The sequence below is a fragment of the Hakea prostrata genome, chromosome 9 (assembly GCF_041222555.1).
Source record: "Hakea prostrata isolate BN-2017 chromosome 9, UWA_Hpros_2, whole genome shotgun sequence".
NCBI classification, from domain to species: Eukaryota; Viridiplantae; Streptophyta; class Magnoliopsida; order Proteales; family Proteaceae; genus Hakea; species Hakea prostrata.
The window spans coordinates 12,839,672-12,865,074 of NC_142608.1; the positions used below are offsets into that span (position 1 = coordinate 12,839,672).

At 38.9% G+C, this 25,403-nt stretch overlaps 1 protein-coding gene and 1 pseudogene across 3 annotated transcripts; both read right to left on the reverse strand.

Moving 5' to 3' along the window:
• Positions 1 to 390: 390 nt before the first annotated feature.
• LOC149004705 (DNA-directed RNA polymerases II, IV and V subunit 6A-like) lies at positions 391 to 8,737 on the reverse strand. Of its 3 annotated transcripts, none has more exons than XM_089168924.1 (7): positions 8,613 to 8,737; positions 6,876 to 7,034; positions 3,202 to 3,235; positions 2,921 to 3,093; positions 2,772 to 2,823; positions 1,974 to 2,041; positions 391 to 1,871 (listed from the first exon to the last, which is right to left on the reverse strand). In XM_089168924.1, exons 2-7 carry the CDS (start codon positions 6,908 to 6,910, stop codon positions 1,802 to 1,804), a joined length of 432 nt encoding a protein of 143 aa, XP_089025050.1. In that variant the 5' UTR covers positions 6,911 to 7,034; positions 8,613 to 8,737; the 3' UTR covers positions 391 to 1,801. The 3 variants fall into 3 exon arrangements, with proteins under 3 accessions (XP_089025050.1, XP_089025048.1, XP_089025047.1); XM_089168922.1 differs by having other exon boundaries at positions 6,876 to 6,962; positions 8,554 to 8,624; XM_089168921.1 differs by having other exon boundaries at positions 562 to 1,871; positions 6,876 to 6,962; positions 8,613 to 8,735.
• Positions 8,738 to 18,642: 9,905 nt separating this feature from the next.
• LOC149004706 (dynamin-related protein 4C pseudogene) lies at positions 18,643 to 21,513 on the reverse strand (annotated as a pseudogene).
• Between the last annotated feature and the right edge of the window lie 3,890 nt (positions 21,514 to 25,403).

A 25,403-nucleotide genomic window follows, 5' to 3' on the forward strand; every position in this document is an offset into this window, starting at 1 on the left:
ATGATTGGTGTGATTCAGTGAATCCAATGCTCTCTCTTAATTGCAAGATGAGTTGCGGACTCCACAGCTGTTGAGATCGATACGTTAAACGTGGGCCCTGAAATTTCTTTCTACATTCATTAATCTGTCTTCCTCTGTTTCTGTTTTGTCTCTCCGGTTTGGCAGGGAACAGTAGGAAGAAAAAAAATCGTCTATGTGCATAATAGAGTAGCACTACAGTTTTAACACGTGTTATTTTTAATTAACAGTTCAAGATTAGAAGACCGGATTTTAAGTGAAAGATACCTAATTTTATGATCCATTTTAGCCAAAATCCACCCTTTCCAATACACGATTCTAAAAAAAGGGAAAACCCACCATAAAATTTCTTATCACTTTCCGCCTTTTCAACTCCATCTTCTTAACCATCATTGCTGTTCTTCCATGGTATTTCTTCCTCATCTCTTGATGTCTTCATTGTTGTTCTTTATTTGAGAATCCATTTCTTCATTTTTTCCTAGTTAATGGAAACCATTGATTCTTGAATACATCTTTGAGTAGCAAAAGCACATTTCTCTAAAAAATAACATACACCAAGAGCCATAACCAGGTGAATAATCAGGTGAATTTTGTAAGTTCTCTTGTTCTTGATCTTCTTATGTTTTTTTCCTTGATTCCATAGTTGTTTACCCAAAAAGGATTTTGCAGTTTGTATTTGATGTCTGTATTTTCTTGTTCAATATTTATCCACTGTTCAACAATGTCAAGAAATACTAGAATTTATCTATTCATTTAGTGGGTTCTTGTTGACGAGTAGCAATTTTAGTGATGTCCACAAATCTGAAAAAGATGATTTGGGCAAGCATAAACTTGACTACAAATAGGCATACATGTGGCCTTTCCATGAAATAGTTGTTGGAAAAACACTGTTTTATTACAATTTTAGAGTGGCAAAAATCGCCTGGCTAAAAAGTAATTGCTCACAAAACAGATTATTGGGAGGGGCATCATTGCATTGGATTCAGATACTGCAAGCCTTTATAAACATGAATTCATGGGGAAGTTAATTTAAAGAGACAACAAAGGTAAAAAGGACAAATAGCTATTTTACAAGTCTCTTGCCTTCAGCAAGGTTGAAATCAAAGTAATCGATCTATCTAAACTTAGAAACACATCATCTGTATTGTAGAACTAAAAAAAATCAATTTATAAACATACGAAATGGCATAAACAAGTCTCCCCTTTTCCAGCAAACCTCCTTCTACCACCTGTAGCTGCTCCTAGTAGCATCTCATAGCTTCAGGACAGGAGATCGAGGGATGGAAGAAAGGAGTAAGAGGGCTAGAACTGAGAATTGTAAACGGGCTAATTATAGCTAAAACTGGTCATAAAATTAGATATTTTTTACTTAAAACCCAACCTTCTAATCTGAACCATTAATTAAGAATATGACACATGTCAAACTGTGATGCTGCATTGCTGTGAACAGCAGACGATTTTTTGGAGAACATCTAAGCTATCAAACCACCAAATGGAACCGCTAGAGGACTCGCATTCTCCCACTTGCCATCTAATACTGCCCATTCTTATCCAAGAGAAAGGAAAAATCCAACACTGCCCATTACCCAGGTTGACAATCACATCTTCCAGGAAAACATGTAGTAGCCAGAGAGCAGACACTAAGCAGAACATTCTAAGGCATATTTTACACTAGGCAACTGTATACTATTACTATTTTGAAACATCCATGCTTATGTAGTGTAATATGGACAATCAGTTTCCTACTATTAATACCATTTACTATTCATCCAACACATCCAGCTCAGTCACCTCCAACTTGCCTCTTCCAGGAGTCCTCCACGATCAGCTCATCAACTCCCCAGTCTTCATAGCTGTCAAATCTCAGGATGAGTGAGAAACACCCGTGAACAATATTGCTGCTGATTCAATACTATTGAAGATATTACAATGAGAGACTAAAATAATGGTAGTACCTTCCATCGGGCAAGTAACGACGGATGGTGAATGGTATCTTACGTGCCCGGAGCTCCTTCATTGCGATCTGACATCAACGGAAAAATTCAATAGTTATCACATGCCCTTCGCTAATATGACCATGAAGTGAGCCCAATTCTATCAAATTATTGTAGCACAGATATATTTAGAATACTGGATGAGGTGTCTAGCAACAGTAAGTAATCATATGGAAGACAATGTATGAACATGGCTTGTGCAATGATGGGATTTCTATGGATCAAACTTCTTAAGTCATGAAGGCATGTATGGCAGCACATTAGAACCCCGCTTACTGGAGTAAATACTCAGATGCAGAGTGAAATATACACATAAAAACAGCAACATTGCAAGTTTTGCCAATCCAGATGGAGCCTGCTGCTGCATTCATTTATTTATGCATCCCAATGGATTTTCAAGGTTACATACACTGAGAAGGATAGGGGTCACAGAAACAACTTGAACACACCTTCCCCCCCCCCCCCTTAATTATCATTACCGTTATTTTTTACTTGCATGTGCGTTGACAACGAGCTTCTTATCCAAATGGACAATACAGTATCCTAAAACATAGCTTGGGTTTGCTATGGACACACCCAGGTATAGAAGACTTGATCAAAAACATTAGTGGCAAAACAGTAAATAGATCGAATGCACACAGTGTGGCATTCTTCTGGTAAATACCCAGATTCTTCAAGCGTTTACTTGGTAAGTAAAAGGAGAGAGGACACAAAGGGAACTAGAATTTATTGTTCTGGTATTAAAAAAAAAAAACTAACCTCAAGTGGATCGGTCTCGCCTTCCAACTCAACCATCACAGGCGCGTTCATGCTGTTTGAAAGAATGAATGTTACTCTACTATCGCTTCCAACAAACCATTGATCTGCAGCATGCATTCGAGAAGAATATCAAGCCCAAGAAATGATACCTGATCTGGAGGGCACGTGTGCCCAAGATTCTTGCACGCTCATACTTAGTCATAAATTTTGAAGTCTTCCGGGTGCGTTGAACCTCTTGTTGTTCCTCTTTTTCTTCACCTTCAGGTCCGAGCTGATCAGGAACGTCTTCATTATTATTCTCCACATCCTCCTCAACTCCTTCCTACCAATCACACCAACCAATTTGTTAATCATCAGTTCATCTACATGCAACATAATTCTACCAGTCAGAAGCACTAAACTAGAACATGACAAGGTTTTTACTGTTTACCTCAATCTCAGGCTCTGGCGGCTCATCCTCATAACTGCAAAAATAATTCTTCTGAGTAAGGGCACATTGGATTTTAAACTCACAATAAAAGGAACAGTAAGTAATGAGAACATTAGAAAGGACATAAAATTTAAAGAAAAAAATTTACAAGATATGCAAGAAATACTAAATGTAAGTTCCAGATGCATAGCTGAAAGGTGCACAAGGGGGAATCAAGCAGCACACAAAACAGATTCATGAAAAGCCTTTTAAGTCTTGCTATTTTTCAGCCTGTTTGGGCCCATATGTGCTAAGTCACTTAACCCTATATCAGGCCCCATTAATTCAAGTGCATCACGTAAGGACACTTTGTTATGTGATTGTCTCATTATATATAATTTTGCTTAAGATTCTGTGGGCCCTAGTGTGTGGCTACTGGCCAGATAGTTGCTTGGAGGACAAATACTTGGTAGCCCATTAACACTTAACTACTTAGTATTCTCTCCTTATTTTCTATGCTGTTAACAGTTTCTATTTCTTGTGGTGCATTATCCCTATCATGAATAAAAGAGATGACTTCAAGATTTTGATTTAAGTTATGTCTTGCCTAATGATATAACCTCAGTGATGCAGTGACGTTCTAGTTAGTAAAGCCTTGGAGGGAGAGTGTGATGCCAACTGCAGGCCCTAGGTGGATGACACCTATTGGTCACCTCTTCTTTTCTCCGGTTCTCTTTTGTGTTTTCTCCATTGTTCGATAACTTCTAGCAGCATTCCAGCAACCAACATTCTTGCAGTGGAATCCTTTAGGAGTATGATGCAGATATACACCACTTTGGACTGAAACAAGTTAAATCTTCAGGAGAAGATGAACCAGGTCGAGTTTGAGATGTTGGATTCCCTATAGTAAAGGAGTTGAGGGAGAAATAATGTCTTTGACTTTATCTTTTTCTGTTAAATTTAGAAGTTAGCTATATAGGGTTTTCCTATTCATATTACTTTCCTAACTAAGAGAGATAGTATTTAGTTTCAAGAGTTTTTATTTTATTTCTATTCATATATGGTAAATTCCCCAACTGAATAGATTGGTAGATTGATTGGTTTGCATTTGAGAAGAGCCTGTTTGGCTTTGGCTGGTTTATGACTTTATGCATGCATTCCCACACCCACATATCCCCACAACCCCCCCCCCCCTCTTTTTTCCCCTTCTCTTCTTCTTATGTGTTTTCTCCCCTGCAACCCTGACTTCTTCCAGGGTTCCCTCTTCTCCTAACTGGCCCTTCACCAATTTGGTATCACAGCACAAACGATCCAACTATTTACCTACTTATCTGTCCCATCATTTTCTTCTTCTTCCCATTTCTCTTTCATCCATTTCTGTTCTGCCATAATAAAACCAACAAAGTGGGGTAGAAAAAGGAAGGGGGGAATGAGTCTTACCGAATTAAAACACTAATCACATCTCATCCCTTCCCTAACGACTTCCACTGAAACCTCACTCCAGCTCATTCCTTTGATTCCTACTTTCCCACCCCACAACAAATCCATTAAAAAAGAAGAAAGATCCATTAATGTTCTCGGCTAAGCTTCCCCACCCCCATCCCAAGGAAAAAAAGGCTAGCGTGAGGCATTGAACAGAACCTAGGTCCAACATGTTTTTAAGTTCTATTCCTTTTAGGAGTTCCTCTCCTATTCCTATAATGAGTTATAAGGATGATTAGCCATCCATCTTTAACCTCATCAATGAACAATAAAAGCACAGACAAGATAGAGTTCAGTTTATGAGATTTTCAGCTTTGACTTCGGTTTTTATTCCCCTTATGGGTTGCTGATCTACTATTTAAAGCCTAGATTGGGGTTTCTTGGTGAAAAAGGTTGAATCCCTGGAATCCTTAGGTTGTGGATTCAGCCTGCTGTCACTGTCTTCACTTCACCCATTGAAGCACCCCTGTTCCAGTAAGATTAGCTGCAGTTCAAGGAATCAAGATCTTTGGAGCTAAACCAGAATGGGTCTCCTGGTTGGGTTCATGAACAGGTTCAATATTCTATAGACACAATATCATTTGAGGGTGGGCTTTCCAATGTTTCGGACATGAAAGTTCCTGATAATCGTCTTTAGGTTCGGTATTTATTTCGGTAAGGAAAGGAAGTTTGTCACATGTTGTCCTTTTCCTTCTTTCTTCAAAGCAACAAAGTGGAATATTTCGCTGTGAGTTATTTTTTCCGCATACATGGTGGGATGAGTCTAGCCGCTCGGGCACTGATCCTCGGTCATTCACTTTCAGGTTATTTTATCCACATACATGGTGGGATGAGTCTAGCCGCTCCAGCACTGATCCTCTGCCGTTCGCTTTCAGGAAAACATGAACATTGTTTCCTTCTATAGGAGACAACTTAAAAAGAAAAAGCGCTGCTCCCACTTATCGACGCATTAGTATTTCCAGATGAACTGGCATTGAAGCAATTCTTACTCTAGCAGAATTCACACACATCAGCTTATATAACAGGCTCACTTTAGTACTGAGACTTCCCACCAGATTCTTTCCCCTTCTCTTCTTATTTTTTTCCTCTTCAAACTCTCCAAGACACCTTAAATTCAAGACCAGATCTATCATCCATCTAGCTATCAGGTCTATCCCAAACTTACAGCCACATCATCATCCAACCCAAGTGACCTTCAGGTTCAACCCCGGCTGATTTAGACAGCCTAAACCAAGAAAACAACAGGTTCTTAAATTTTTGCAGTCTGGAAAGTCCTAAAAAAAAAAACCTAGATTTAGGCTAGTTTACCCTTTGGAACATCATCAAACTTTGGGGATCATCCACCCCCTGCCCAACCAACTTATTTTTATTTTACTTTTTGAGTTGTGTAGGCAGCATAAATTGCTAATCAGTGCAGTCAAACCAGCAAGCTAATGACCAGGCTTTTGCCCTCAGAAAGAGAGAGGTCCACTAGATAATGATAACCACATGCAAGCTTTAAAAAGGAATAATATATTAAAACAACAATTTTGCTTCTTTTTTCTTTCCCTTTTCTTTTTTGGTGTTGGGGGAGGGGGTGTCGAGGGAAAGATGTAAAATAGATCACCTGATGTATTGAGTTGCTGAATGATAATTGTACAAACAGTTTATGACAAACCACTATCCTGAAAAACTTCGATATAGTGAACAAAGTTTCAATCAGTCTAGTTGAATCATTGTTGCCTAATGCCCAAATTTCTACTACAGTGGTCTTAAGGCATTTCATCCACTGCACAATTAACCAATATCAAATGAAGTAACAAAAAAGCAATGCCTTACTGGACTACATTTATGGTTTTGAAAGTTAATCCATCGGTCTACTTCTCTTCCATTTTCGTTTGTTCTTTACTGGCCTCAATTACACCACTATATGAAAAAGCAACTCTGATCTTTCCATTTACATTCAACACCCACCACTCAAAACACCCAGACCAAGGCTTAGTAATCACTATTGGTGAACTTCCATCTCATCTTCCATTAATGCCACCCCAAAAATTCCTCCATAGATTGGTATGTTTAATTGCTGAGCCACAAAAAGGCAGCAGAAAGGATATGCATACAGTCAAATATCACAAGGCAAAAACTGGTTTATAAATTTCAACCAGTAAATAGAAAGTTTCAAATCATGGATACTGCAAAGGAAACAAGAAAAGAGAGCAGATAGATAGACGAACCCCAAGTCTACATCATTGTAGTCATCATCTGCCATTGTCGGTTGATGAAGTCTTCTTCTGTGTACTGAAACCCTAATTCAAGAATGACTGATGAGGGGGGGGGGGGTCACATGCAAGTTTAGATGGTTCTGCAAAAATTGAAGAGAGTATTCTCCACACCTATCAATAAATTCAGAAAAATACATTATTACATGACATTCCTAAAATACCCTTTGCTATCCCCAAAAAGGACAAAACTGATCCATAAATGAAGTGAGTTTTGGAACCTGGGACCGTGTGATCCTATACATAATTATTAAAATAGGAAAAACAAAAATTTGGTTGGAACATCACATTTAAACAGCTTAGAAATTAAAGGAGATGGCCAAAATGTGGTCAAGCATCCAGACAACAGACAAAATAAGGGATTAATTGGATTTTAATCATTTAGAATTGTCAAGTATGGAATGAGAAAAGGACAATATACACACACAACTTGAGGGAAATTACCTACATATCTGGATCCATAGTTCAAAGCAACTCTTATCCAGCAATTAGTTGAAGTTCCACATGTCAATCGAGTTCAATAACCCCAGAAAAAGTTTACCCCTTTCCTCCTATTAATTTATAGTACTCGTGTACGTATTTGAACAACATATACAATAGAACATTTAGAGGATCATAAAATATAGCTTCTGATCCCATCTTAATAATAACAATAAACAACATTTCATCAATAATCAGGTACATTTGCAAAAAAGCTAGATATCTATGTAGACTATAAAATGTATTTCATAAACTCATGAAATGGAATGGTACAACAGAAAGACACATCCACATGCTGCAAAATCGAGTGATACACTGATAGCATATTAATGCAGAATTACTTAGAAAGAAAGAAAACAGCGTAAAAGGAAATAGTCATGGGTTAGCCAATTCACTGGAGAAATTCTTATTTTGGGAACTAATTTCAAAAGAAGACAAGCAACTTGTGTCAAGGCTCACCCTACCCTATACAATACAATTATTATTTTTTTAATTGCCATTCAAACAAAGCAATAAATGTGGTTTTCATTGTCCTGCCTACATAAATAGAGAACTGCAAAACCTATGCACTCTGTTGAAGTATTTTCTTGTTGCTTCATTGACATACTAGATCTAGCTAATTCTTTCGAAGAAGGGTCTCATACGAGAAACTGCCCCAGCTTCAATCGTTACCACCACAATGGACATCGGTAAGATCAATAGTTCAACCTCTCATCCAATCCCTTGTTGGGCAGATATAATAGCTCAACAATGACATTACTTCTCAACTTCACATAAGCATCTTCGCATACAAGCCACGAACAGTTTTAAAGAATAAAAGAAGCAAAGAAGTCTTCTGAATCAAGAACAAAGTAATACAACAAGCATCGAACAAGGCATCTGAGTAGGATATAATTCAAGCAGAGAGATAAACAATGTTTGGTGAAAGTAAAGACCAAGGTACAAAAATAACAACAAAAACACAAAAACATTTAAAATAACAAACCACATGAAAACATTTGTTACTGCATACTCATGCAACCATGGTCTGTTTCCAAATCGAAAGGATAAAATTAACGACTGCTAGTGTATGAAAGCAATCCAGTATTTGATTTGAACTATTGACACACACATGTATAGCTCCATGGAGAGGAATCAATAATAATAAGCAAACCTGGGTTCTGTAGGAACCGAACGAAACTAGTGGCACCACAAGGAACTACATAACAATACCTGCAATCCTCTATAAGCAATCGATTGACTTCAGGTTCTTCCGCTCCGTCGAATTGTCGCAAGCGATGCCAAGAAAAGTCTAGAAAAAGCCACACACCGAGACGGAACCAGTGGATTTAACATGGTCCCACCATGACTTTTTAATTCATTATCTTTGATCTCCCCGTAGGAAGGACGCGAATTGATTTAAGTGATATTTTTCCTAAAATTTAAATGCAAAACGAGTGGTCCAGATTTTATTTTGATAGTAAACTTTGATCTGGACAATAAGCTCCATGGTGCTATGCAACACTCAAATAGAACTTCCTCCATCATCATTTTTCAATTAAGTTCTATCAATGCAAAGTTGGTAGAGTGGTAAGATCCATACTTCTTAGTGGAGAGGTCATGGGTTCAACCATTGCGAATAATAAAGCTCCCTTCTGAGGATGTAATCAAGGTGTGCACAAGCTGGCCCGGATAAACATCATACACAACAACAATGGATGAAATTGATTTTCTTTCTTTTCTTTCTTGATAAGATTCTCCATTGATTTTGATGTCCATAGCTACGAAAGCAGAGATCACTTCTTATCATCCTAAAAGATACAGATTAAAAAGACTTAAACATGACAGAACGTTGATGGTCGTCGGAGTTGCCAGCCTCAGTCACCTACCTCCTTTTATTTTTTAAGTTTGTAATCTCCTTCTGTCTTCTTAACTACATGTTAGTCCTTTTCACTTTTTATCTTTTCCTTTCATTGGGGTCATTTGGGTTAAGGCCATGAGGTGCGTGGGAGGTGGATTAGTTTGCTATTTTTTTGATTTTTTGTCCTTCCTAATGTCATGTCGCATTTGGTGTTTTCCCATTGGTTAGGTGTGGCTTTAATCCTTCTAACCACCTTAGGTGTGTGAAATTAAAGTTCTGTTGGTTTGGCTTTTTATAGTAATGCTTTTCTCCTCTCTTTCTCGCGACTTCTACTGAACTCTTCTAAAATCCAGTTTGACATATCTCTTTTTGTGTTACGCACTTACCCCGCTTTTGGCTCTTTCTTAAACTCATTCTTCTACTTTTCTCTCCTCTTTTCTACTGGTTTTGCTATGGGGCATTCTTCATCTGCTGGTTCCCAACGCCCGAATCTCATCTCTTTCTGGGTTACTGGGGCGGTCGCCTCATGAAGGTAGCTCTCGGCCCTCTGAGGGAAGAGTTCGGGTGGATGCTGCTCTTTGGCATGTGACTAGGGCAAGTGTTGTAACTTTAGACGGCTCTCCTTCTAAGCACATGCCAAATCAACATAGCTCTCGGGTGTGCTTTGGATTTGCTATGGGTTTTCCTAAAGTCCACGCTTCTTTGCTGGTGGAAAAACTTGCTTATGCTTGGAGTTACATTATGGAGCCAGCCTTCTTCTTTGTTTCAATGGAGGACATCTTGCAATGGAGTTCCTCTCTGAAGATCACCGAAATCGGGTGCTCTCGCTAGCCCCCTGGTGGTTCGATCACTTGGTGCTACACCTATCCTTTTCTCCATTCCATGAGATGTATTGCCTCGGTGATCCTGCTCCCTCGTTGACAATGTGGGTAAAAATCCATGACATTAGAAAATAATTTTACAATGAGAATGCAATAGTGGAGACTGCTGCACCCATTGGCCGAACTGTTGATGTCCAGTTGCAGCTGCGATCCCTTGGGCTTCCTAAAGATGTTGCAAGGGTGAAAATCATGGTGGATCTAGGCATTCCGGTGGAGTTTCAAGTCTCCTTCAAGTATAAGCAGGGTGATTTTTTCTATTCCAAATGTCTATTTGAAGTTCGGATGCTATGCACCATATGTGGCCGTCTCACACATTCGGATGGTCATTGTCCGTTCCACAAGATGCCTAATGGGAGCATTAATTTGGACCTGCCTCTAGGTGGTTTCTACTTGAGTGCTCGAACCATGCCTCTGTTGTCGGATCTTCGAAGGTGTTCTCTACACGTTGCCTTGAGAAATTCATGGCATTTAAAATGAAGAATATTTCTTCCCTTATTGACTCCAAGAACAAAAGAAATATTGATGTTGTGGGAATGAGCTCTGTTGATACTGGAAACACAAATGTAAAAGCAAATGTAAATGCTAATGATGGTTTTAATGCAATGGATTGGGAGGGTGTAATGTTCGGGGATAAATTCCTTCTTGATGACCTTGTGGAGAGTTTCAACCTAAAGGGTCTGTTTCATGAAGTAAACACTTATGCGAAAGTTCCTGCATTTCCTTTGAAGGTGGAAGCCGCCCAAGGCCCTCTTTCCGCTGATCTTCTACAGAATAAAGTCGTGCAAACGGAGGGCAAAACTATTAATGCGTACAATATTTATTGTTGTCACTCTAAAGTACATGGAGTTTTGCATGGAATACCACCTCCTAATCCAAAGAGGGATGAGTCGGATGATACAGCCTTGTTGGGAACCAGCCAATGGGGCACCTCCCCATAAGCGTCAGCATCCCCCTAGCCCTCTGATCCCCCTCTGAAATCTTTCCTCAACTTTGTTGACTCCCTTTCTCTCAATCACCCTAACTGATCATCTCTCTTACACCAAATGCGGGATGAAATTGTGGCTAGGACTTTCACCAACTCGGGCCCAATTCCTGGAACTGGGTGCCCTATGGTTTTTTACCAAGACACCTCTATAGCGCAACCTTTGGTGGAATCCCAGGTGACCCCTACATCCCATTTCTTGAATCTTCTTGATTATATTGCAAAGTTCTTTATTTCTGGTTGGTTGTTTTGTTTCAGAAGACTATGTAAACTTTTTTTTTGCTTCCATTAACTATGTTCCTAATTTGTGTGATTCTATTTAGGTCCTCCATGATCCTTGTTTTGCGCTTGCAATCTAGTTTCAATCCGTCTGTTTCATCTTTTGATAACCTAGTTATAATCTGTTGTGTTTACTATCTATACCTGGGGTGCTGTGGTTGGTGCCGACTCCTCCTTGAATACTTCTTTTTGGTGGTGGAGAGAGTGGCAAGAATGATATTATTTTGTTGGAATGTAAGGGGCATCCATGGAAAGATACCTACTTCTTGCTTGGGAAAATTTTGTAACAAGTACCATCCCAAGTTCCTTTTTATTTGTGAACCACGTTGTAAGCAATTTAATGAAGTTAGTTCTAAATGGGCGGGTGTTCTCAAAACCTATAATTCTCTCTTTGGGGAGTTATGGAAAATCATACATGCTTTGTGATTGTTTTCCTCTATGCCCCCCCCCCCCCCAATTTTCCCTACGCAAAACCTGTTGGAGGATTTTGTTTGCATATCTCTATTCTATCTTTGACCCTATAATCCTCTGTGGGGATTTTAATGATGTAATGTCACCTGATGACAAGATTGGGGGGGGGGGGGTCCTTTTAAACCTTCTCTTGCTCTTCCCTATCTTCAACAATTCCTCTCTTCCCATGGTCTGCGAGTTCTGGGAGCGTCTGGAGTCCAGCTTCACGTGGTCTAACCATCAGCCCCTCCCCCGCTTAACAAAGGAACGGATTGATAAAGTTTTCATCAATGACTCTTTGATGGCTTCTCTTCCTAACATACATGTTACTCATTTGGTTGCCATTGGGTCAGATCACTCCCCCCTACTCATAAACATTATTCCTCTTATGCCAACTGATCGTAAGCTGTTTCACTATCAGATTGCTTGGCACTCCCACCCTGACTTCTTTTTGGATGTTGGTAAGCAGTGGGATCTTCAGTAGGGTGAGTCTCTCACTTGCAAGATGGCAAACTTATCTCGGTTCCTTCGAATTTGGAATTACTCTAAATTTGGTAATATTTCCTCCTTGTGTGACTAACTTGAGGCTAAGTTGTATACTATTGAATCTTCTCTTGCATCCGATTGGGTGGCCTATAATCATAAGAAGGTTTGGTTCGGCTGGGCTTTACCATGCTCAGGAGATGTTTTGGTTCCAGAAGTCTAGATTGCAATATATTCAGGATGGGGACACGAATACCCATTTTTATCACTTAACCGCCTCTAAAATCCATATAAAACATAGGATAATTTGAAGCTCTTTGTGATAATGGGGAATGGATTACTGAACCAGGGAAGATTGCTTCTTGCTTTGCGAATTTTATGTCCCAACTTTATTCTTTCTCTAATCCCTCAATGCTATATTTGATTGATAACCTTTTACATGAGGAGCCTGACGTTTCATGCTTCCATTAATATCATTGCCATTCCTAATATTGATGAAATTAAAAATGTTGTGTTTCTCCATGGGTGCGTATAAAGCACCAGGGTTTGATGGTTTCTAGGCTTGTTTCTTTCAGCATTTATGGCATGTTGTTCATCCTAACATTGTTATGTTTGTACAAAATTTCTTCCTGAATGCTATGTTACCTTTTGGAACTAATCATACTTTGCTTTATTTTATTCCTAAGAAGGAGAATGCTAATTCTATTAATGATTTTCGCCCTATCAGTCTTTGTAATGTTTCATATAAGATTTTGGCAAAGCTCATTGCATTGAGGTTAAAACCTTTGCTCCATCACTTTATTTCACCCTGCCAGGGTGCCTTTGTTCCCACCTGTCAGATTATGGATAATATTTTCGTTGCCCAGAAAATCTTCCATTACATGAAGAAGACCAAAGCCAAGCCCGGCTTCATTGCTCTGAAATTGGACATGTCTAAAGCTTATGAAAGGGTAGAATGGTCTTCCCTAAATAAGATCATGCAATGCCTAGGCTTTAATAACTGGTGGTGTAAATTGATTGATGGACTTGTGTCTTTTGCCTCTTTCTTCTATCAAAATAAATGGCTCTCCTTTTTCTTGGTTCTCTACTTCGAGGGGCTTTCGTCAAGGATGCCCTCTTAGCCCTTATTTCTTTCTCTTTATCATGGAAGTACTTTTTAGACTGTTGAATGCATTTCGAGGCTTGAATGCATTTCGAGGCTTGAATGCGTTTAAGGCTATCACTATTGCCCGGAATGCCCCTGAAATTTCCCATTTGTTCTTTGCTGATGATATCTTCTTATTCTGTCGGGCTTTTGTGGATGTTGTGTGTGTGATTAAAACTATTTTGGATATGTTTTCTTGCATTACTAGTTAAGTAGTTAGTTTTGAAAAGAGTGAAGCTTTCTTTAGTAATTCTGTGCCTCGTGACATGTGTGCCCTTTTGCTAAATATCCTGAACCTGAAAGAAATGCCATCCAAAGCTATCTATCTAGGAACTAATCTCTTTAATTCTAGGTGCCCGCACTAAGAACTTGGAGAGCTTGATTAGTAAGGTGCAAGCCAAGTTGGCTAGGTGGAAAGCTAAATCCTTGTCGTTTGCTGGAAGAACAGTTTTGATCCAATATGTTCTTCAGACTTTGCCTATTTACCATATGCAATATTCTTTGTTTCCAAAGACAATTTGTAGGAAGTTTGACTCTATTTGTCAGAGATTTTGGCTTGGACATACTGATTCAAGTAAACATCTCACTCTCATTGCTTGGGATAAATGTTGTCAACCTAAACACATGGGGGTTTAGGGCTTAAAAAATTAGCTTTGGTCAATCAAACTCTTCTTATCAAACGAGGTTGGCGACTTCTTACTGAGACTAATTCTCTCTAGACTCAATGCTTTAAGGCCAAATATTATCCAAAGCTCTCTCTTTGTTTGATCCCAAGGTCCAGGATAAAAAGGGTTCTTTGGTTTGGAACAACATTCGGAAAGTGATTCCTTTACTATCTAAAATGATTAAAAGGAAAATAGAGAATGGTAGATCGACCAATTTGTGGTTTGGCCCTTAGGTGTTTCCTGGCTTTGCTCCATCTATCGATCATAAGGGCATCCCTACGACCATGCGGATGATCTCTATGGTTGAAGCAATTTATCATCCTGGTTCCCTCTCCCATCCTTTGGTCTCAAATACGGATCAGGAAAGGTCTTTTCTGGCATCTATTCCTATTAATCAGGAGGCTGATACTTGGGTGGTTACTCACTCTCAAAATAACAAGTTGTCCACTAAACATGCATATCACTTTTTGTTTGGTGAAAGAAATGCTGGCACAAGCCATAGGTTGTCTGATTGGTGGAAATTCTTTTGGAAAATCCCTTTACATCTTAAATTTAAAATCTTTTTTGGTGTTTGTTTCATGCAGGTCTTCCGGTTAATGGAACAACTTGCCAAGTGGACCATGGCTGATCCTATGTGTGTACTTTGTGATAGCCATAGCGAATCAATTTGGCATCTCTTTGCTGGATGCCAATGGATGCGAAGGATTTGGGCCTTGGAACCATTAGGTCTTTGATTGGAAAATCTGGCTCTAACCGATATGCGTGACTTTTGTGCTTTTATGTTTTCCCAAAATATGTTGGATAAAGCTACCCTAACATGGTTTTTTTCTGTATTTATTATTACTTGTTATGGTATATGGCTTACTTGTAATGAGACTCTTGCCAATAAAACTGCTCCGCATCCTAGTCAAGCTGTAGTATTTTTAAACAAATGGATTAAGGAACATAGTCTCAAACCACCAGGTAGCAGCTCTCTGGATACTTCTCAGCTAATCCCATATCCCAATGTCTGTTCTTGCACTACCTTCCATACAACTGAAATTGCAAATGATAACCTCCTCATATGTGCAGGATGTACACTTGATAGAAGTGAATGGACGGGCTATTGTTGGGCCATTGTTATACACGGCTCCCTGCACCACCGTAAACTTGGAAGATTCCAATCAAGCAACCAGCTTCAAATGGTTATTCGAGGTCTTATCGAAGGATCTTGTTAACCATCATCATTCGATATCCACATTACAAAAATATGGACAACGATTATAGAGCTACCACAATACATTCCTAAAGCCCAAATAGCATGGCCAATTGAGGTTACAGAGGATCTTTTTACCTTAGCAAAGGCGACTACTAGCGTCCGGATCAAATCAGTTCAAATATCGAAAATCCAAGTTTGGATTTGTACCCTTGCACAAAATACCATAGATAAGTCGATTTCAAACACATGGGAGGTTGTAATGCCAGCTGATTGAGTTATGTAACCACCAATTGTAATATCACTTTGTTTCTATAAACCAAAAGAAAAAAACAACAGATGAACCTCATACACAAAAATTTTACAAAAAACACTCAAATAGAACTTAGGAGACAGGAGGGCCAAATATTTTACATAAAAAAGAACGATAAAAAATAATAGAGTAATTTTCATCTGGACCCCCTAAGGTTTGATCTATGTCATTTTTAGTCCAAATAAATAGTCACTTTGCTCTGCCTCCCCGGTTACCAATAAGACCGTTGGCAATTGTATTTTTATGCCAAAATACCCTCATGTGTATTCTTGTAAATATTTTTTTTTGTAACTTGTTTTTTCTTATTTACAAACACCCCTTATTTCCGATTCTCAATCTGTTGTTTATGGGGGGCCTGGACGCTCGGGGGGGTCCGGTTCCACCAGTTCGCGGGTGGTGGGCTCTCTGGTGGAGGTGGTGATCGGCCGTGTGGGCGTGGTTTGGGCTCGTCTGCCCCTGTCCGCTTGACAGGCCCTAGTTCTACCAGTTGGGAGCTATTGAGCTTTCGGTTTTGGTTGAACCTTAGAACTAGTAGTTCTTAGAAGACATATGGGGGGGTTGGCGGTTGTCCTTTTGTGCTTTGTACTCTTTATTGCTGTGCATTTGCCCACTTTTTCCCTGTGACGTTGAAACCGATCTATTACCTTTGGGCGATTCTCTTAATCCCTCTGTTATAGTCTTCGGTTAATCCAAACGACATTGTCAATTCCATCACGGGTTCAGGCGGGTTTGAGAGTCGGTTTGGGGTTGTTTTTGTAATTGCTTTAAATCCTTAAAATATAAATAATAATTTTTAAATCTATAATATTTGAGGATATTTTGGTCATAAATCCTTTGTCCTTAATTATTTAGGGTAGTTTTCATCCGGACCATGAGGTTTATGTGTGTCATTTTTGTCCAAAGAGCTGAAGCTTTGGCATCTCTTTGCCGGATGGAAAAAACCAATTTTAAGACAAATTATCACTTCTAGGTGTTTGCCCTTATTCTTTTTCTTAATTTAATTTTTTTATTTTTACAATTTACGGGATTGTTATTAATTTACAAAATCCTTCTCTTCATTCTCAATCTCTCGGTTCTTCTCTTCCGTTGGTTCGTGTTGAGGTCCCCCGTGGTATCTCGTTTTCATCATCGGTGTGTTGATATTTCATTTCTTTCTCTTTCTTTTTCTTTCTTTGTTTCGTTTGATCAATTGAGATGATTAATGGTTTTTTTCTTTTGTGGATTTACTCGGTTCATCGGCAATGGATCATTCTTGATTTATCGACGTAGGCGATTGAGGTCAACCGCGATTAGATCCAACGGCGTGGAGTCCGCGTTTTATCTGGTGTGTTTTAATCTCATTTCTTTCTTTTCTTTCTCTTTCTTTGTTTCGTTTCGATCAATTGAGATGATTATAGGTTTTTTCTTCGTGTGCGTTGGTTCGTTGTTGAGGTCACCGGCGTTAGTCGGCGTGGTCCGTTTTCATCATCGGTGTGTTATTATTTCATTTCCTTTCTTTTCTTTCTCTTTCTTTGTTTGCTTCGATCATTGAGAATGTTAGGATGTTCAATTAATGATTTCTTTTGGTTTCTTGGGTTGAGATGGAGGGTTTTCTTGTTGGTTGTTCCACCGTTACTTTCGTTGTGCTTTTCTCGATTTCCTACCTCTTGGTTTCTCTCTTTGTTCTCTCTCTCTCACTCTCGACTAGTTGGAGTTATGTTCCACCATTAATTTTCATTTCTTAATCTTCAACTAAGATTTGGATAAAGATTTAGAATCGATAGAACCGGGATTTGTTTGGGTTTGGGATCGGGTTGGGGGTATGATTTTGTTTATCTTTAACCCTTCAATGTTTTATTATGGGGCATTGTCATGTGATATTTGTCCTTAAATTAACTTCTTCAATCTATGGGAGGCGATGGTTTCTTTTTTGGACTATGCATGCCCCTTGGGGGTCTGTGTTACCCTTTTTTTGGTACCTCGGGGGTGCGTGTCCTTTTTGGCTTGCTGTCACCTCAGGTCCATGATTACCTAATATATATTATAATATTTTTTATTGAGATCAAAGACTTCTATTGATTTAAAAATTAGGGGCCGCGTCCCTGGCCTGCCAAGTTTGAAGGACGACTGAATGAGGCTTTCTAACTTTCGTTTGGTTATTCGATTTTGAGAAATTTAGGGTGAGCCTACTTCACCGGTTCAATGAATATCACACTAGACTATTTCTCAATACAATTTTTTTTGTTATTAGAGAGTTTTAAATAAATATGAATACAAATTTAGAGACAGATTTCTAGTATTCATTCACCGTTATAGGAATTATGAGGTTCATATTGTTGATGTTCTTCTTGGCTGATTGATGTTGTGACCCTTGTCGTTATTGGATTGAGTTATTACAAAACTCATTGGCTTCTCGTATATGTTTATTTGAGAACAAACATACTCTAAAGTAATCAATTTATCAACAGATCGATTTGAAAATTGAGGCAAGTCGAGTCTTTTACTTTACTACTCAAAACCAATTTGAAGTGTCTAGTAAAGGATTTTTGCCAACTTAATGTGTTGGTAATGATTTCAGTTAGCAATTTACACCCTTAAGTACCCATTGTGTTTCATATTTGAAAAAGAAGAAAATCTTGTTGAGCTTGTAAATCCAGAAAATGCTAATATGGTCTTTGAGAACTCACTTTGCTTGTGACCTGATTTATATGATAGTATCAGGTATCCAGCCATCCAGGTCGAGTCCGGATTAGCTACCCGTCGAGGGAGCACCGTTCTCCGATGGCTTTACCACCATAAATACAGGGGGACCCAGGGGTTGGGTGATGGGTTCTTTTTATTTATTTTTATTTTTTACCTGTGGGTCCCATAGGATTTGTGGTGGTAAAGCCGTCGAGGTGCTCCCCTGACGGGTGATGATCCGGATTCATCCAGGTCACCTTGAAGGAAATACAATCGAAATTTTTGAAACATAAACAACTTGGCTTGGAAAAGGATTTTTCCTTTTTTTTTTTTTGGGTAACTTTTGGCTTGGAAAAGGTTGTGATAAGGTGCAACAACCCTAATTGTCTAATTCATATCTCGATATCATCTCAAGTAGTCTGGAACTCCGGATCTTCTCCTCTCTCACCCCTCAATCACACATGTAAACCAAAATTTCTCTTTGAGCCCTGAGAAGGTGAACCAGAAGTGAACACCTTTTAAATGTATGGAAGAATGTGAAAGAAATACAAGCACAATCCTATCCCAACATGACCCCATTCCCAAATAATATGAATTAAAAAGCAACCCTTAAAATGTTCAAACCATTATTTGCATTGCAAAGATTTCACCTACATACTAACAAACTCTTCATAGCAGCAGAACCCTTAGAAGCAAAGAGTAAAGCTTCCCCTTGGCACAATAATGGCAGAGCTATTCCTAGATAGTAAATAAAAATACTGAGCATACAAAAGTAGGAAACCAGACACCATCTCCTATATCGTAATGGAAGATGATATGATACCATATCTGAAGCTTAAGAGTAGAGGAATATTACAAGGGGAGAACAACAATTTAGAAGGTGGGATTGGGGAAGAAGAAGGGAAATCACAACTGTGTTGTCCTTTTACATTTAAAAGTCTATGATTAGTGACCATACTAACCCAAACATGCCCTTACAATTATCCCCTCTACTGGCTATACTAACCCAACCTTTCCTTACAATTACCCTACCTTCAGGCAGGAGAAGAGGTAGAAGGGGCAGAAGGGATAGGAGCAAAATTCAGAAACCCAAGCTTGGTAGAGAAGTCATTGGTGGGAGGTTCAACCATATCCATGATCTTTCCTACAACCTTGTTTGATTCCCTCAGTAACTTAATACTCTGGTTGAGCCTCTCTCGTTTTGTAGCAATGGAAGGAGATTCTTCCAGCAACCGTTCAATTCCACCCCTACCAGGTTCCATCAACTCAGTCACTATCTCCTTCTCCATCTCTTTGTTCACCAGCTTTTGAACACTAAACACAAGATGAAGAGCCAAGCAATCCACCAATCTTTGCAACACGAACTCCCAATAAGCAGTAATTCTCATTCTCAGATCAAATGCCTCACCCAGTAAGTCCTGATGGTACCCCCATAGATGATCAATTTCTACCTCACCCACTCCATCTAACTGCGAGCTACCATATCTACAGGCCAATCTCTGCATAAAGGCTGGCTGGTTTGCCATGAATTTGCTCCATCTTGACATGTATTCCGGGTTACACGTGTAATTTGTGAGCTTCTCCATCTCTACCATCTCCATCACCCGTTCAATCGATTCTCCCTTCATCTTCTCCACCAGATTCTGCACTGCCCTTTTCATGCAAGATTGAAGCTTTGGATACCCATCAGCGTGAGACATCAAAATGTACACTACAACAGCTCCAATATAAACCCATATCTTCTCAACAAATTCAACAGGAATATTCGATATTTCCTTCACTCTACCCTGTAATATGCTGAGAAAACCAGTGCGAGGAATGAAATTGGGAAGCTCAATCCCTTTTGCTTCCTCTAACACCTTAATTTCCTCATCTAAGAACTTTGCCCCCGAGTTGCTGCTCTTTTGGTGGAGTTCTTTGGAGTACCCATCGAGCATTTCCGCCATTCGAGCTGTCCCATGCAAATCCTTCTCTTCTAGGTACTCATCAAACTCACCCCTGATGAGAATTTTCCTGAGAGATTCTTTTGTAGAACCAATAATCGGCATAAACACAGTGATTGCATCCGTCACGTTGGATAAATGTTTGGGCAATTTGTCAAGCTCAGAAACATTGAGACTCAGTTTTTCATTGATCTTCTTCACAATGCCTGGCAAGCACTTAGAAATACTAGCTGCTTGGATCTCCACCAGCTTCTGGGCCAAAACAGGGATACCCACAATCCATTTGTTGATCTTTGAGAGAAGGGAATGAGATTTAAACAATCTTGCCTCCTCCTTCCTTGCTTCCTCATACGATTCTTCTCCAATTCGATTCCTCACGCAGACATAACCAAGCCCAATGTTGACATCATCTGCAGTAACCTTCTCACGCAGCCCTTCAGGAGCTTGGTCACACTTGGTGACAACAGCCAAGGTCCTCTCCCCGGTCTTGTCCACGCGTTGCGACATCCTGATCGATTCGCAGGTCGGAAAATCTACAGTAGCAGATAAAACATTCAAAATAATGCTCTCCTCTGGAGTAATATACTCCATAATTATGTCTGAAATCTGCTCGTAGATGTCTTCAGGTTGGCCACGAACAGGAACCCTTGTAATACCAGGTAAATCAACCATGGTTAAATCAGGAACACCTATCTTCTTCACAACCAGAGTGAGAGGAGTATTGGAAATCCCCTTAGAGGAACCAGCAATCTCATTGGTGGCATCTTGGATATCTTGTGCTACATGATCTTCATCTGTATGAACTACTTGACTGTTATACTCCAAGTGAAGTTCAGATTCAGGTGATGAGTGTTGCTGAAGTCGCATTATGAGAGGAACACGAGTACAGATGCCCAGACCTCGAGGTAAACTGATGCCGGCAAGGGATTCAAGAACACTGGATTTGCCAGAAGATTGATCACCCACAACGACGATGGTGGGTAACTCAATACCTTCTTGCATGACATTGAGTTGGCGTAGTTTGTCGATGGTGTCGAGCAGAGGTCGAATTCGTTCATTGTAAGAGGTGTAGAGTGGCACGGATGAGATGGGTGTGATCAAGTCTGCTGCAACTTCAAGATCATGATTATTTGAGTTTCCCAAACCAAATCTCCCCATTTTGTCTCCAAGAACAGAAGCAGATGTCATTCCAGGAAATTAATTAAGCAAAGAAGGGTTGGGAACAGAGCGAAGGAATGGGGAGTGAGAGTGAGACTAGTGAAGCACGGAGTGGAAGAAGAAGCAGAAGCAGAAAAAATCATTTTAAAGGCAACTTTACTTGACTCAAAGAAGACTTCTTTTCTTGAATTTTTTTTTTATTATTAATTTCCTATCGCAAGACTTGCACGGTGCAGATTAAAAGTGAAAAAGTTTGCTTTTTTACTTTACACGTTTCAATTGGTCATTGGGAGTAGTTTCAGTCCGTACATTAGAGTAATACATAAAATAAAAGTGAGCTTGTCGGAGTCATTATTGGTACGATTTTGCTTTAGCACGTGCAGCACTCGAACCGTCAGATGCACATTTAATCAATCTTGACCGTTGATTGACCTTAGAGGGGTTAAGTGAGCAAATTGCTGTCAAAAAAAAAAAAAAAAAAAAAATTCCACCAGTTCAATGAATAATTGAATATCAAAGTCTCTCACCATAAAATTTCTTAAATGGATATTCTTAAAAAAATATGAATACAAATTTCAAGTATCCATTTACGGTTTTAGGAATTATAAAGTTCATATGGTTTGCATTGCAGTTTTCTGAAAGCTGATGTTTTCATTGGCTGATTGATGTTGTGGCACCTTTTTCCTTTGTTCTTGACTTAAATGATCCACTAACCACCTGTCATTATTGGATTAACTTGCTACAAAACCTCATTTGCTTCTCATAAGTTCAATTCATCCTAAAGGTGTGACTCGGTGAATTTTGATTGGACCCGCTGCTCTATTACAACCCAAAATCCAACATAAAGAACCTATCAAAAACTTGAAACCAAGATCAAAACCAAATTGATCCACCGGATAGCAGTACTTGTTCTTCGAACATAGCAGGAAAATGATAGTCATAGGGATTAGCAGTTAGCCATTCATCTTTGCCTTTTCTCCCAGTTTTGTTTGTTTGTTTTTTTTTTTTGTTTTTTTGTTTTTTTTGGTTTTTTTTTTTTTTTTTTTTTTGTTTTTATTTTATTTTATTTTTTTGATACAAGAAAGATTCAAAAGCAACTATGATTACTATTACACATTCATCCCTTCCCATGGTTCATCCTCAACTAATGCTATATCAGCTAGTATCCTGGCACTCTTTAGGATCTCTTGATTCTGATGTGTGAAAATCTGTAGACCTTCTATGTTGGGTGCTAAGTATAGTAGATCCTGAACAGCTTCCCATGGCCATGGTTGTTTTGAATTTTCTCGAAACTCTCTTATTTGTTCCCAGCCTTTTCTCCCTGTTGTTTTGGTCATTCGAACCAATATTGCATTAAAAAAATTTTGACTGGTTAAATGTGAATAGGCAAATGTGACTTTTTTCCAAATACATAAAGAAAATACATAAAACCCACCGATTCCCCAAATGTGGGAAAAGAAAAAGAAAGAATCAAAGAATAACATACTAAATGGTACTCCAGAAAATTCTAACCTGAAAGAACTCAAAGAATAGTAACTAGTTCTTGCTATTCTTGAAAAATAAGGTCTCATGCAATCAAAGAATGAAAGAATTCTCTACCTACAAAGAAATTCTGTTACTCTTTCGGTCCTGTACCATAAGGATGGAAATTGTGAGATGTAGGAAGCAAAAGAAAACCATCACAATTAACTTGGCAGATATAAAAAGAAGGAACTGCCAGCAACATCATCAGGTGCCCATCTGAAACTCTGCACAGAGGCTGCTCTAGCCAATTGAATGTAAGCTCTGCTCCTTCGCTGTGGCTTCTTGACACTGTAGTTCTCACTTGAGTAAATCATCAACAACATTTGGCTCTGAAGAATCTCCCTCTCCCTCTCCCTCGATTCAAGGCATCTAGACCCTCCATGCTCACATACAATATTCTGACATCTACAAAATTTTTAATATCCAACATAAAATAGATCCCTATGATTTAATTAAGATATACAAAGAACTACTGCAAATGCACTTGAATGTACATGCAATAAAGAAACTTCAATAATCTCAAAATTTGTACACATCTTTTTTTCACTAATGGGTCAATTCCATTAAAAAAAAGACAAAAAGAAAAAAAGGATAAAAAGTCAAAACAAGATGAGCGAGTCCCTAGTGCAAAAAGAGAATCAGAGAAACACAGCTGCTCATAATCACACATTTTAACTAATACCTGGCAAGACCCGCTGTATCCTTATGTAACTCCATCTGAATTGTACTATGCCATCTTGCATTACAGCTTGCTACCCGTTCTTGTGCTGCAGAGCTTGCCAAATAATCAGTTCTCTAACAATTTACAGGGAAAACATCAATAAGAAAATAGTGGAGACAAACTTAAGTTTTATTCAGTTCAAAAAAAGAAAAAAAGAAAAAAAGGGGCTTTAGTGCAGAACAAGTAATATTCCCCCTTTGCTCATCTTCAGGGTGAAAAATCTGCGCCTTTATAATCACTCCAACCACTGAAATCATCCTTGTTGCCAGGAATGCTGCAGTATTACTAACTTACAGGAACCTTGAGTTCAAGATTGTTTTCTTCTTCTTCTTCTTCTTCTCCTTTTTGGTCTGATTTTGCTACTTCTTCCTGTGAGCATGGTTGATTCCATCATTCAACAAGAATACAGGAATTCACATAGAAGATAAAGGATCAATATTACAAATGACAAAATCTTAACCAAACAAAAGGAGATATATATGTGTGTGTGTGTGAACATTCTCAGGTTTCTCTACAGGCTTGTAGAAGAAGGAATCTTGACTAAGCCCTATGGGATCTACATCAAGTGCAATTGGGGAGTGGCAAAAATTGATCCTTCAGGTTTCCTCCACATGCTTGAAGCACAGGCAAAGGAATCCTGACCACACTAAGGAAAAACCAGTCCTAGGAGAGCAGCATCTAGGCCGAACACAAAAAAGTGAGCTTAAGCTTCTCCACAGTCCTCACATACTTCCCAATAGTTCAGAAGAAATGTTAAACAGACAAGATGGTTAAATATCATGAACTTGAATGGCTTTCAACAAAATCTACAGGTCATTGATATTATTAGAAAACAGACAGAGTAGCCCAGAGTTCCACGATATGAAAAGCGTGACCAATAATTGTTATCCAAATGCCTAACAGAAAAGTAAAAAGAGGCTAGTGGTTAATGAAAAACTTGTTCCTCATCTGTCATAGCAACTGAGGCCACCTCCACATCAGAATCATTCTTCTCTGCCTGAGCAGAGGCTTATAATTGTTGAATAACTATTTCAAAATGGGAATGATCTGCAAGAGAAATTATTCAATATATTATGGTTTACAAAAATATTAATTTTCCATAAAGTTCCCAAAGTCAATCCTCCCATGGAAAATTATGAGTCTTCTTGGACTTGTGATTCATCTGAGACCTCAATAGTTGCAGCATTCACTGCCCCCCACCTTTTTTTTTTTCTTGTCATGATTTCTCTCATTGCTGAGCATAACCATGTGAATATATAGGAGGTGGGACTAAATAGTACTTAATCCTTGAAGAGAAGGATCAATCAGGAATTTACTGAGATAGGAATAATTTTGAGAACAACAATGGCGGGTAAGTGAATCAAATGAAAGAGGGCTTAGTTGTATCCGTAAAAGGAAAGTTGTCTTCAACCTCTCTGCAGCATTCGGAAGGGGAAGAGCAGACCTTGTTCTATGGTAGAACCCACCACTCAGTTTGACCACAAATTCCAAGGTATGATCTGAATTCAGAATAACAATTAACCCAACAAATCCAATCAGAAGCCCATGCTGGTCATGGAAATTCCAAAATGGGTCAGCAGTAAAGGCAAATACCAGATTTCGGTCAAAACTCAAAACCTCACAGGACATATGGAACTCATGGGCAGGAACATATGGAACTCGAATCAGCAGTAAGTTGAAGCAAGTAGTCATTTTTTATTCCTCTGCAGTCTCAACCATAATTTTCCCAAGATCCAAAAATCCTATATACCAATTCCACCATCA